At 38.8% G+C, this 14242-nt stretch overlaps 1 protein-coding gene across 2 annotated transcripts in view; it reads left to right on the top strand.

Annotated features, from left to right (window-relative positions):
• Positions 1 to 14242, top strand: part of PDHX (pyruvate dehydrogenase complex component X) — a 91632-nt gene that overhangs the window by 37506 nt on the left and 39884 nt on the right. For both annotated transcript variants that reach the window (XM_082343812.1, XM_082343811.1), the window contains exon 4: positions 13540 to 13739. In XM_082343812.1, the coding sequence (XP_082199938.1) occupies positions 13540 to 13739 (200 nt within the window). The remainder of the gene's footprint in view (positions 1 to 13539; positions 13740 to 14242) is intronic.

Here is a 14242-nt window from a genome sequence, read left to right as displayed (position 1 = left end):
ATATTTTATCTTTTATATTCTAATTTGTCAAACTTCCTTTACTTGTCATCTTCGATATTAATAGCCATGTTAAAACACATTGTTGAACATACTTCCTAGGAGGAAATATGAATGGAAGGCTAAAATTTCTGTACCTTTATAACTAGGAAAAAATAAGTGTTCGTACCAAAAATAGTTTGTTTCACTAATTTATGCAGCATTTTGAAAAGGAAAAAGGTTGTTTGAATTACCATATGTAATAATAAATGCAGCTACATTTTATTGTGTGTGCTTTTGGCAAGCTGTGTTTTTGGCCCTAGTTCTGGATTGTTTGGCTGTGAAAGTCTTCCAGAATTGACAGCATTTTCCACTCAGGTGCTTAGTCATGCATTTCAGATTACTAATGATGTCATAGGTCAGTAGTGACTGTTCATCTGGCCCCAGAGCTCTGAAGCGGTGGGGGTGGGGGGTGTGATTTGACAGCAGCTTTAGCGGCACAAATAGCTATTTCCTTGCCAAAGACTGTATGTTTGTAGTTTAGGGCTTTGTGCTTTATTATTATTCCACATGCATTTTGGATAACAGGAAAAGGAGTATATTCATGTCACAATGTGTGCAATTTTATGGGGGAAAAATGGAGAAAAAAATTACGGTGGATTTACTGATAGTGTTTTGTTTTTGTCTTTTTTTTTAGCCTTTCACCCCACTCCATTCTCAACCACCCCACTAGCAAGTTACAACTTTGTCTTTCATTGTGGAATAATTCTCATATTTTAGCACACATAATAAATGATTTTTAAAGGGATACATATAAGAGATTTTTACTTTCAGAATCAAGGAGTTGGATAATTGAGCTTGTTAAAAGGCAAGAGATGATACAAAACTCTAGTTTTTAGTTTGCCCACATTTTGAAAGATTAGGAATTATAACCTATTTTGCTCTTCATAGGGATTTATTTCCATAGTCTGTGAGAGGTTTTTATACTCTCCCTCTCCTCCCAATTTTATTCTTTTCTTTGTACTCATAATTTTTACATCTGAATTCCATTTTAAATGTAAAATAATATTATTACATTTCAATTAGAGCCAGAAAAAAAGCTTAGAAGCTCTTAATAATATTAATAAAGAATAATTGGTATCAGTGTAGATAATTTTATGATTTATTTCCAATTAAGTTAATTGGAGAGTTGTTGAATTCTCATTTAATCACTAGTAAGTTGTCATGCAAAAACCTTAAATTATTACACATAGATCAGTTCATAAGTTTAGTCTTAAATTATTCAGCAAACTGGATAGCAGGTGCTTTAAATGGTAATGTAATAGAATATTAGGATGACATTTTTGGAGAGTTTATTAGAGATTGTGTAGTTTGGCTTCAAATGTATTTAGGGTTACTATATAATTTGTCATGCAAGTCAGGATACTTTTGAGGGTGAAGAGGGTGTAGGATGTTAGGATTATTTAAACTTATATAATTAAAAAAAATTTAAACTTACATAATTTTAGAAAATTTTAGTTTATTGACTGGCAATGCATTCATTGATAGAGTTTTATTTTATTGGTAAGCCGTTACTCTTCAAAACCATTTTCAGAAACAGAATTCTTTCTAAAACCTACCATCCATGGATATTAAAACAGATTTTTAAAAAACTCTTTATTGATCATCTGAATATTACAAAAATAACATCATAATTATTTTTGGTATTGTTCCTCAAATTCAGTCAATTTCTTGATTGTTTCTCACTCCAGTACTGTGTCACTGGTGTTTTCGAAAGAATGGATTTTTTCAGTAAGGTTTTATTTTTTTGTTAGATTCCCTCCTCCCCTCCATTATTATTATTTTTTTTTAAACATCTTTATTGAAGTATAATTGCCTTACAATGGTGTGTTAGCTTCTGCTTTATAACAAAGTGAATCATTTATACATATACAATATGTTCCCATTTCTCCTCCCTCTTGCATCTCCCTTCCTCCCACCCTCCCCATCCCACCCCTCTAGGTGGTCACAAAGCACCGAGCTGATCTCCCTGTGCCTATGCGGCTGCTTCCCACTAGCTATCTATTTTACATTTGGTAGTGTATATATGTCCATGACACTCTCTTACCCTGTCACATCTCACCCCACCCCCTCCCCATATCCTCAAGTCCATTCTCTAGTAGGTCTGTGTCTTTATTCCCGTCTTGCCACTAGGTTCTTCGTGGCCTTTTTTTTTTTTTTTTCCCTTAGATTCCGTATATATGTGTTAGCATACTGTATTTGTTTTTCTCTTTCTGACTTACTTCACTCTGTATGACAGACTCTAACTCCATCCACCTCATTACAAATACCTCCATTTCATTTCTTTTTATGGCTGAGTAATATTCCATTGTATATATGTGCCACATCTTCTTTATCCATTCATCTGTCGATGGACATTTAGGCTGCTTCCATGTCCTGGCTATTGTAAATAGAGCTGCAATGAACATTTTGGTACATGACTCTTTTTGACCTATGGTTTTCTCAGGGTATATGCCCAGTATTGGGATTGCTGGGTCGTATGGTAGTTCTATTTGTAGTTTTTTAAGGAACCTCCGTACTGTTCTCCATAGTGGCTGTATCAATTTACATTCCCACCAACAGTGCAAGAGTGTTCCCTTTCCTCCACACCCTCTCCAGCATTTATTGTTTCTAGATTTTTTGATGATGGCCATTCTGACCGGTGTGAGATGATATCTCATTGTAGTTTTGATTTGCATTTCTCTAATGATTAATGATGTTGAGCATTCTTTCATGTGTCTGTAGGCCATCTGTATATCTTTGGAGAAATGTCTATTTAGGTCTTCTGCCCATTTTTGGATTGGGTTGTTCGTTTTTTTGTTATTGAGCTGCATGAGCTGCTTGTAAATCTTGGAGATTAATCCTTTGTCAGTTGCTTCATTTGCAAATATTTTCTCCCATTCTGATGGTTGTCTTTTGGTCTTGTTTATGGTTTCCTTTGCTGTGCAAAAGCTTTTAAGTTTCATTAGGTCCCATTTGTTTATTTGTGTTCTTATTTCCATTTCTCTGGGAGCTGGGTCAAAAAGAATCTTGCTGTGATGTATGTCATAGAGTGTTCTGCCTATGTTTTCCTCTAAGAGTTTGATAGTGTCTGCCCTTACACTTAGGTCTTTAATCCATTTTGAGTTTATTTTTGTGCATGGTGTCAGGGAGTGTTCTAATTTCATACTTTTACATGTACCTGTCCAATTTTCCCAGCACCTCTTATTGAAGAGGCTGTCTTTTCTCCACTGTATATGCTTGCCTCCTTTATCAAAGATAAGGTGACCATATGTGTGTGGGTTTATCTCTGGGCTTTCTATCCTGTTCCATTGATCTATATTTCTGTTTTTGTGCCAGTACCAAACTGTCTTGATTACTGAAGCTTTGTAATATAGTCTGAAGTCAGGGAGCCTGATTCCCCCAGCTCCATTTTTCGTTCTCAAGATTGCTTTGGCTATTCGGGGTCTTTTGTGTTTCCATACAAATTGTGAAATTTTTTGTTCTAGTTCTGTGAAAAATGCCAGTGGTAGTTTGATAGGGATTGCATTGAATCTGTAGATTGCTTTGGGTAGTAGAGTCATTTTCACAATGTTGATTCTTCCAATCCAGGAACATGGTATATCTCTCCATCTATTTGTATCATCTTTAATTTCTTTCATCAGTGTCTTATAATTTTCTGCATACAGGGCTTTTGTCTCCTTAGGTAGGTTTATTCCTAGATATTTTATTCTTTTTGTTGCAATGGTAAATGGGAGTGTTTTCTTAATTTCACTTTCAGATTTTTCGTCATTAGTGTATAGAAATGCAAGAGATTTCTGTGCATTAATTTTGTATCCTGCTACTTTACCAAATTCATTGATTAGCTCTAGGAGTTTTCTGGTAGCATCTTCAGGATTCTCTATGTATAGTATCATGTCATCTGCAAATAGTGACAGCTTTACTTCTTCTTTTCCGAGTTGGATTCCTTTTATTTCTTTGTCTTCTCTGATTGCTGTGGCTAACACTTCCAAAACTATGTTGAATAATAGTGGTGAGAGTGGGCAACCTTGTCTTGTTCCTGATTTTAGTGGAAATGGTTTCAGTTTTTCACCATTGAGGACAATGTTGGCTGTGGGTTTGTCATATATGGCCTTTATTATGTTGAGGAAAGTTCCCTCTATGCCTACTTTCTGCAGGGCTTTTATCATAAATGGGTGTTGAATTTTGTCGAAAGCTTTCTCTGCATCTATTGAGATGATCATATGGTTTTTCTCCTTCAATTTGTTAATGTGGTGTATCACGTTGATTGATTTGCGTATATTGAAGAATCCTTGCATTCCTGGGATAAACCCCACTTGATCATGGTGTATGATCCTTTTAATGTGCTGTTGGATTCTGTTTGCTAGTATTTTGTTGAGGATTTTTGCATCTGTGTTCATCAGTGATATTGGCCTGTAGTTTTCTTTCTTTGTGACATCTTTGTCTGGTTTTGGTATCAGGGTGATGGTGGCCTTGTAGAATGAGTTTGGGAGTGTTCCTCCCTCTGCAATATTTTGGAAGAGTTTGAGAAGGATAGGTGTTAGCTCTTCTCTAAATGTTTGATAGAATTCACCTGTGAAGCCGTCTGGTCCTGGGCTTTTGTTTGTTGGAAGGTTTTTAATCACAGTTTCAATTTCAGTGCTTGTGATTGGTCTGTTCATATTTTCTATTTCTTCCTGGTTCAGTCTCGGCAGTTTGTGCATTTCTAAGAATCTGTCCATTTCTTCCAGGTTGTCCATTTTCTTGGCATAGAGTTGCTTGTAGTAATCTCTCATGATCTTTTGTATTTCTGCAGTGTCAGTGGTTACTTCTCCTTTTTCATTTCTAATTCTATTGATCTGAGTCTTCTCCCTTTTTCTCTTGATGAGTCTGGCTAATGGTTTATCAATTTTGTTTATCTTCTCAAAGAACCAGCTTTTAGTTTCATTGATTTTTGCTATTGTTTCCTTCATTTCTTTTTCATTTATTTCTGACCTGATCTTTATAATTTCTTTCCTTCTGCTGGCTTTGGGGTTTTTTTGTTCTTCTTTCTCTAATTGCTTTAGGTGCAAGGTTAGGTTGTTTATTCGAGATGTTTCCTGTTTCTTGAGGTAGGCTTGTATTGCTATAAACTTCCCTCTTAGCACTGCTTTTGCTGCGTCCCATAGGTTTTGGGTCGTCGTATCTCCATTGTCATTTGTTTCTAGGTATTTTTTGATTTCCCCTTTGATTTCTTCAGTGATCACTTCGTTATTAAGTAATGTATTGTGTAGCCTCCATGTGTTTGTATTTTTTACAGATCTTTTCCTGTAATTGATATCTAGTCTCATAGCGTTGTGGTCGGAAAAGATACTTGATACGATTTCAATTTTCTTAAATTTACCAAGGCTTGATTTGTGACCCAAGATATGATCTATCCTGGAGAATGTTCCATGAGCACTTGAGAAAAATGTGTATTCTGTTGTTTTTGGGTGGAATGTCCTATAAATATCAATTAAGTCCATCTTGTTTAATGTATCATTTAAAGCTTGTGTTTCCTTATTTATTTTCATTTTGGATGATCTGTCCATTGGTGAAAGTGGCGTGTTAAAGTCCCCTACTATGATTGTGTTGCTGTCGATTTCCCCTTTTATGGCTGTTAGTATTTGCCTTATGTATTGAGGTGCTCCTATGTTGGGTGCATAAATATTTACAATTGTTATACCTTCCTCTTGGATCGATCCCTTGATCATTATATAGTGTCCTTCTTTGTCTCTTGTAATAGTCTTTATTTTAAAGTCTATTTTGTCTGATATGAGAATTGCTACTCCAGCTTTCTTTTGATTTCCATTTGCATGGAATATCTTTTTCCATCCCCTGACTCTCAGTCTGTATGTGTCTCTAGGTCTGAAGTGGGTCTCTTGTAGACAGCATATATATGGGTCTTGTTTTTGTATCCATTCAGCCAGCCTGTGTCTTTTGGTGGGAGCATTTAATCCATTTACATTCAAGGTAATTATCAATATGTATGTTCCTATTCCCATTTTCTTAAATGTTTTGGGTTTGTTATTGTAGGTGTTTTCCTTCTCTTGTGTTTCTTGCCTAGAGAAGTTCCTTTAGCATTTGTTGTAAAGCTGGTTTGGTGGTGCTGAACTCTCTCAGCTTTTGCTTGTCTGTAAAGGTTTTAATTTCTCCATCGAATCTGAATGAGATCCTTGCTGGGTAGAGTAACCTTGGTTGTAGGTTTTTCTCCTTCATCACTTTAAGTATATCCTGCCACTCCCTTCTGGCTTGCAGAGTTTCTGCTGAAAGATCAGATGTTAACCTTATGGGGATTCCCTTGTGTGTTATTTGTTGTTTTTCCCTTGCTGCCTTTAATATGTTTTCCTTATATTTAATTTTTGACAGTTTGATTAATATGTGTCTTGGCATGTTTCTCCTTGGGTTTATCCTGTATGGGACTCTCTGTGCTTCCAGGACTTGATTAACTATTTCCTTTCCCATATTAGGGAAGTTTTCAACTATAATCTCTTCAAATATTTTCTCAGTCCCTTTCTTTTTCTCTTCTTCTTCTGGGACCCCTATAATTCGAATGTTGGTGCGTTTAATGTTGTCCCAGAGGTCTCTGAGACTGTCCTCAGTTCTTTTCATTCTTTTTTCTTTATCCTGCTCTGTAGTAGTTATTTCCACCATTTTATCTTCCAGGTCACTTATCCTTTCTTCTGCCTCAGTTATTCTGCTATTGATCCCATCTAGAGTATTTTTAATTTCATTTATTGTGTTTTTCATCATTGCTTGGTTCCTCTTTAGTTCTTCTACGTCCTTGTTAAATGCTTCTTGCATTTTGTCTATTCTATTTCCAAGATTTTGGATCATCCTTACTATCATTATTCTGAATTCTTTTTCAGGTAGACTACCTATTTCCTCTTCATTTGTTAAGTCTGGTGTGTTTTGACCCTGCTCCTTCATCTGCTGTGTGTTTTTCTGTCGTCTCATTTTGCTTATCTTACTGTGTTTGAGGTCTCCTTTTCACAGGCTGCAGGTTTGTAGTTCCCGTTGTTTTTGGTATCTGTCCCCAGTGGCTAAGGTTGGTTCAGTGGGTTGTGTAGGCTTCCTGGTGGAGGGAACTAGTGCCTGAGCTCTGGTGGATGAGGCTGGATCTTGTCTTTCTGGTGGGCACGTCCACGTCTGGTGGTGTATTTTGGGGTGTCTGTGGCCTTATTATGATCTTAGGCAGCCTCTCTGCTAATGGATGGGGCTGTGTTCCTGTCTTGCTAGTTGTTTGGCATAGGGTGTCCAGCACTGTAGCTTGCTGGTCATTGAGTGAAGCTGGGTCTTGATGTTGAGATGGAGATCTCTGAGAGATTTTTGCCATTTGGTATTACGTGGAGCTGGGAGGTCTCTTGTGGACCAGTGTCCTGAAGTTGGCTCTCCCACCTCAGAGGCACGGCCCTGATGCCTGGCTGGAGCACCGAGAGCCTTTCGTCCACACGGCTCAGACTAAAAGGGAGAAAAAATAGAAAGAAAGAAAGAAAGAGGCTATAATATAGTGAAGTAAAATAAAGCTATTATAAAGCAAAGCTATACAGACAAAATCTCACCCAGAAGCATATACATATACACTCACAAAAAAAAAGAAAAGGGGAAAAATTAATATATCCTGCTCCCAAGGTCCACCTCCTGAATTTGGGATGATTCGTTGTCTATTCAGGTATTCAACAGATGCAGGCACATCAAGTTGTTTGTGGAGTTTTAATCCGCTGCTTCTGAGGCTGCTGGGAGAGATTTCCCCTTCTCTTCCCTGTTTGCACAGCTCCTGGGGTTCAGCTTTGGATTTGGACCCGCCTCTGCGTGTAGGTTGCCTGAGGGCGTCTATTCCCCACCCAGACAGGACGGGGTTAAAGGAGCAGCTGCTTCGGGGGCTCTGGCTCACCCAGGCCGCGGGGAGGGAGGGGTACGGAGGAGGCGGGGCGAGCCTGCGGCGTCAGAGGCCGGCGTGACGTTGCAGCAGCCTGAGGCGCGCAGTGCGTTCTCCCGGGGAAGTTGTCCCCGGATCACGGGACCCTGGCAGTGGCGGGCGGCACAGGCTCCCGGGAGGGGCGGTGTGGAGAGTGACCTGTGCTCACACACAGGCTTCTTGGTGGCGGCAGCAGCAGCCCCAGCGTCTCACGCCCGTCTCGGGGGTCCGCGCTGATCGCCGCGGCTCGCGCCCTTTTCTGGAGTTCGTTTAGGCGGCACTCTGAATCCCCTCTCCTTGCGCACCGCGAAACAAAGAGGCAAGAAAAAGTCTCTTGCCTCTTCGGCAGCTGCAGACTTTCTCCTGGTCTCCCTCCCAGCCAGCTGTGGTGCGCTAACCCCTTCAGGCTGTGTTCACGCCGCCAGCCCCAGTCCTCTCCCTGTGATCCGACCGAAGCCGAGCCTCAGCTCCCAGCCCCGCCTGCCCCGGCGGGTGAGCAGACAAGCCTCTCGGGCTGCTGAGTGCTGCTCGGCGCTGAGCCTCTGTGCGGGAATCTCTCCACTTTTCCCTCTGCGCCCCTGTTGCTGTGGGGTCCGCGCTAATAGCTGCGGCTCGCGCCCGTCTCTGAAGTTCGTTTAGGCGGCGCTCTGAATTCCCTCTCCTCGCGCACCAGGAAACAAAGAGGGAAGAAAAAGTCTCTTGCCTCTTCGGCAGCTGCAGACTTTTTCCCTGGACTCCCTCCCGGCTAGCTGTGGTGCACTAACCCCTTCAGGCTGTGTTCACGCCGCCAACCCCAGTCCTCTCCCTGCGATCCGACCGAAGCCCGAGCCTCAGCTCCCAGCTTCGCCCGCCCCGGCGGGGGAGCAGACAAGCCTCTCGGGCTGGTGAGTGCTGGTCGGCACCGCTCCTCCATGCGGGAACCTCTCCGCTTTGCCCTCCGCACCCCTGTGGCTGCGCTCTCCTCCGTGGCTCCGAAGCTTCCCCCCTCTGCCACCCGCAGTCTCTGCCCGCGAAGGGGCTTCCTAGTGCGTGGAAATCTTTCCTCCTTCACAGCTCCCTCCCACTGGTGCAGGTGCCGTCCCTATTCTTTTGTCTCTGTTATTTCTTTTTTCTTTTGCCCTACCCAAGTACCTGGGGAGTTTCTTGCCTTTTTGGAGGTCGGACGTTTTCTGCCAGCGTTCAGTGGGTGTTCTGTAGGAGCAGTTCCACGTGTAGATGTATTTCTACTGTATCTGTGGGAAGGAAGGTGATCTCCGCGTCTTACTCTCCCGCCATCTTCTCTCCTCCCCCCCATTATTTTTTATTAAATTGCCTGCAGTCTCCTTCAGCGTTGCATTTTGTAGTTTGAAAGTTAATGGTTGAAATTTGAAGTTGTAAGACCTTCAGTTGATTCTTCTCTGTAGACTAATATTTTTAACTGAGAAAATACCCTCTCAAAGCTCAGAGCAAATTCTACTAATTGGGAGATACTCTCAGTTCTAATTTTTTTAATACTGAAATGGGTAAATGACATTGAAGTAGTAAATGAGTCTATGTTCCCCATGAATTAAAAGCTAAATCATTTATAATCTACTCTTCTTTTTTAAGCTTCTTTGTAAAAATAGTAGCACTGTCTTGAGGTGCTGTATGATCTTTTTTTTTTTTTAAGTTTAATTTTTATTTATTTATTTATTTATGGCTGTGTTGGGTCTTCGTTTCTGTGCGAGGGCTTTCTCTAGTTGCGGCAAGTGGGGGCCCCTCTTCATCCCAGTGCGCGGGCCTCTCATTATCGCGGCCTCTCTTGTTGCGGAGCACAGGTTCCAGACGCGCAGGCTCAGTAGTAATTGTGGCTCACAGGCCTAGTTGCTCCGCGGCATGTGGGATCTTCCCAGACCAGGGCTCGAAACCATGTCCCCTGCATTGGCAGGCAGATTCTCAACCACTGTGCCACCAGGGAAGCCCTGTATGATCATTTTGATTGAGCAAATATAATTTACAGATTGGGTACTGATCATACTGAATGTTGTCTCTAGTGTCACACTGCATTGACTCCTTGCTAACTAGCCCTGTGATCTTGAGCAAGTTATTTAACCTTTCTCTGCCTCAGTTTCCTTATCTGTAAATGGGAATAATAATAGCACTTCATAAGCTTTTTAAGAGAATTAAATGAGTTAATACTGTGCTAGAACAGTGCCCGGCACTTGAGTACCAGACAAACTGGTATTCAAGGACTTAGTGAATGTCTCTTCTCCCCTCTGCATTTTAGCTTGTCATTGATTTGTTTTCTGCTTCATTGTTTCTATGTGTCTTCCTTTTAAACCAAAGTTCATTGTGCATATAAGTTAAATATATATATTAAAGAATAAAAACAATTTAAAACTGTATAATGGTTCAAACTATGATGGAAAATCTGTACTGTTTTCAAACCAACTAAGCCAGTCATGTGACTCAGCTTATCTCCACTAACCATTGTACATGCTCCTTCAGTACTCACTTAGCAGCTCTCAAACTGTTCTGTTTTAAAGAAGAAAAATATTTAAATAATTTCTTAACTTACTGATTATTTTTTAATGTCAGAGTCAAAGCAGACAGTATTTACCAGCACCTTTAATGGAGTGAACCCTCTCAAACAATTTCTCTGTTGGGAAATACTGCTGTAGATATTTTGTGTCTTCAGCATCTCATATCCTTGGGTACACTGGAGCTTATTAAGGGGGCTGTATTTATAGCACATTTGCAGATAATACATTTCAGTTTTTGGGGATGTCTCTGGTAAAGAGGACTCATACCAGGGGTCTGGGCCTAGGGAAAGAATTCAGACTCTATAGGTATATGTATATTGAGAAATAGTTTGTCACAGAAATAGTTTGTCTCAATGTCTCACATGTCGCTGTTTACCCAGCCTCATGCTGGGCCTTTTGGTATGAATTTCCAGCGCTTCCCAATCGGGACACTCCTCTGTAGTTCAGTCTTGATCCATGTTGAGTATATTTTTGTTTTAAAAATAACTTGGAGGAAAACATAATAATAGCATCTTTCCAATTTATGTAGTACTCACTAGATGTCTGGTACTATTCTGAGTGTCTTGTATATAACTCATTTATTTCTTATGATAGTTCTTTGAAGTAGTTACTATTATTATTTCCATTTTACAGATGAAGAAACAGGCATGGTGAGATAAAGAAACCTCACCAAGGTCACATAACTAATAAGTAGCAGAGCCAGCTTTGAAACCCAGGGAGCCTATAGAAAACTGTGAGGGAAGACTAGTAGTTTAAGTGACAGACTCCAGATCCAATATTTGAGCATTAATGGGCTGTTTTAGCAGAACTAAGTATAAAAATCTTGCATTTAATATTAAATCAGTGACACAAGAGTAAGGGAGAATTTTGATCAAGTAAGTCAAATGCCTGGGAAAAGGCCTGGGCCTCTGAGGTGTCACAAAGCTCCAGAGGCTGTAGCGGAGCAGAGCGCATCCACAGTGCTACCTCAGAGGGAGCAGTAACAAAGGCTCATTTGGTTTCTCAGCACAGTTTTGAAAAGAGCATCTTCTTCCGTTACTGAGTCTACACCAATTTTAAATATTTGCTGACCACAACATAAGCAAATGTCTACAGGAAACTAGCACACCTCTAAAAGATCTCTTATTGCACTAAGGAAATAGAAAAAGAGAAGCGATCTTAAATTTGTATAGTGATTTTAATGACTTTAAATGGAACTGTAATAGGCATTATTTTCTTATAACTAATATTAATATGTTCAAGTTGTGTGGTAGTATATCATTGTTCATGGTATTTGGATTTCATGTTTCATCATGTCATTTTTTAATGGAAAAATATGAGTAGTTAAAAATAAAATTTACTTGATATTTAGATATGGTAAAAATGGAAATGATACTAAATGCTCATTATTGCCCACTTATGAAGGTGTCAATAAGTAGGGTATGTACAGAATCATTTATATGATTTATTGTAGTAAATGAAACAAGGTGAGGTATCAGTTTCAGATTCTATATAGTATCTGATTCAGGTTTTAGAAACCTATTGATATTTTTAAAATAAAACTTACCTTTTTTTAAAGAATGCTTTTTATTTGAGTGATGTTCTTTGAACTTGGATATTGATCCTATTTCTGGTTCAGTTTTCATAGGAATTAACATCAAGTGTACTTCATATAACTTAATGCTTTTTTCTATCAATTTTTTTAGAAAATTGATCATTTTACTTTGTGATTTTGAGTTAGCAGTTCATAAGCAGGTAAATAGACATTTTCAGAAGAAGAAAAAGTGTTAACCCATTCATAATCTTAACTCATCTTTTTGACATAGTAAAGAAAAATGAGCAGTCCACAGAAGTGAAACTTTTTAGTATGTGACAAACAACTAAACAAATTGTTCTTGGGTTGTTTAGCATCTTTCTTTCCTCAGCCGCAATTCATTAAACATCCTTATTTAGTTGTATATACCCATTTCTTATATATATTTACTGTTCTTCTCCATCAGTAGTTAGTAAACTTAGAAAGCTTCCTAACTCTCAGAATTTATGCCTTATTATTTTAATAGTGCACATATTAATAAGCATGAAAATTACTGTTACTTAGAAAATGTCAAACCCATTCTAAGAGTTACGCTTTTACTTATAATTACTATATTAGTGACTGTCCTGCAGTCTATCATTCTATTATTCATTAGATTACATCTCTAATGAATCTTATTTAAAGTAATTGAAAGGGAACAATAGAAAACTTTGAAGGAATGACGTTTTCTTCCAGTACTGAACTTATATTATCATCTGAAGGTTCTCTAGGGACTTCTTTTAATAAGTAAATAAGAATCAACTCTTTCTTTATAAATTAATGCTGCTGAAATGCTTAAAATATATTTGAGTTTAAAAAAATCATCTTCGATCTTATTTATGTTTTTAATTGGCATTATCTATGAAAAAGTGGTTAGCTGAGACACCACCATGTTTCTCATGTACTTACAGAAAATTCATGAGGTTTTTATTTTATTTCTTAGGTCTTGCAAATATACATACAGGGAAGAAATTAAATATAGAGAAATGTGGAAAGTATATTTAACATTATTAACCACAGTAGTTAACCAATTCTGTCTATACAATGGGACGTTCTTTTTTCCAGAGACTAAGTTTACTGAAAAGATTTTACTTTAAATTAATTTTCATAAATATGACTTATTTGAAGGAGTTAACCCCTTATGAAATCTTGGAATTCTCTAAGCCATTGTGGAAACTGTCTGGGAAAGACAAATAGTTAAGATATGTTACTACAACTCCTGTTTTGGATTTGTACTGAATGACATCAAAAGGAAGATGGTAATGGTAGCTCTTATATATTTGAAGCCTGTCAGAAAGAGGAGAGAGTCTAGGTTTTTTTTTTTTTTTTTTTCAGGAGGTAGAATCAGTAACAGGAAGGAGGAGAGTGGTGAAGAGAGGGGTAGGTGCGGGAAGGTAGGCGAGGCACAGGAAAGGCGGAGGCAGGCTAGCTCGGATGCAGATTTCAGCTCACGTTAAAAGAGATTTCTGCCTGGTACAGAATTGTCCAAGGAATAAACTACTTCATGAAGTCATGAGTCTTTCCATCTCTGCAATTATTTTCTTTTTAAAATATAGGTTGCAGAAGGATCTAAAAATATACGGCTAGGTGCACTAATTGGTTTGCTAGTTGAAGAAGGAGAAGATTGGAAACATGTTGAAATTCCCAAGGATATAGGTCCTTCGTCACCAGCTTCAAAACCATCAGCGCCTTGCCCTTCACCAGAACCACAGATTTCTACCCCTGTCAAAAAGGAACACATACCGGGAAAACTGCAGTGAGTATGTTTATTTGAATGATGTTATTTAAAAAAAAAAAAAAAAGAAATGTTACAGCAACTTTTTGAGTATTTTAATCATTATCCTTTTTAAAACACCTTTGTACATTAAGTAGGAAGTTGCTGCTCTTCCCTTTTTTTCTCTTAGGAAACTGAGGTCTAGGAATGATTATTTTACCATCATTGTTTATTCCACAGACAAATAGTATTGAATACCTACTATATTCCAGGTGCTGTGAAGGCCCTGTACACCTTGTGGAGAAAAAGACAAATAGTCTGTGTCCCCACTGAGCTTGAGTTAGGTTTTAGGATTCCAGAATGGAATTCAGTGTACCAAACTTCATATGGTGTTCCCATTCGTGGAATCCTAATTACTGTAATGTGAATTACAGTTTCAAATGTATAGCTGATATAAAATGAAATTAGCATTTTAACATGCATTCCTTTTCTAACTACCCTGCATTTGAGTTTCTGACATGTATTAGAGCTCGAGTTTGTCCAGT

The sequence above is a fragment of the Balaenoptera borealis genome (genome assembly GCF_965194805.1).
Source record: "Balaenoptera borealis genome assembly, chromosome: 11".
Lineage (NCBI taxonomy): Eukaryota > Metazoa > Chordata > Mammalia > Artiodactyla > Balaenopteridae > Balaenoptera > Balaenoptera borealis.
This window is presented reverse-complemented; position numbering and strand designations above follow the sequence as displayed.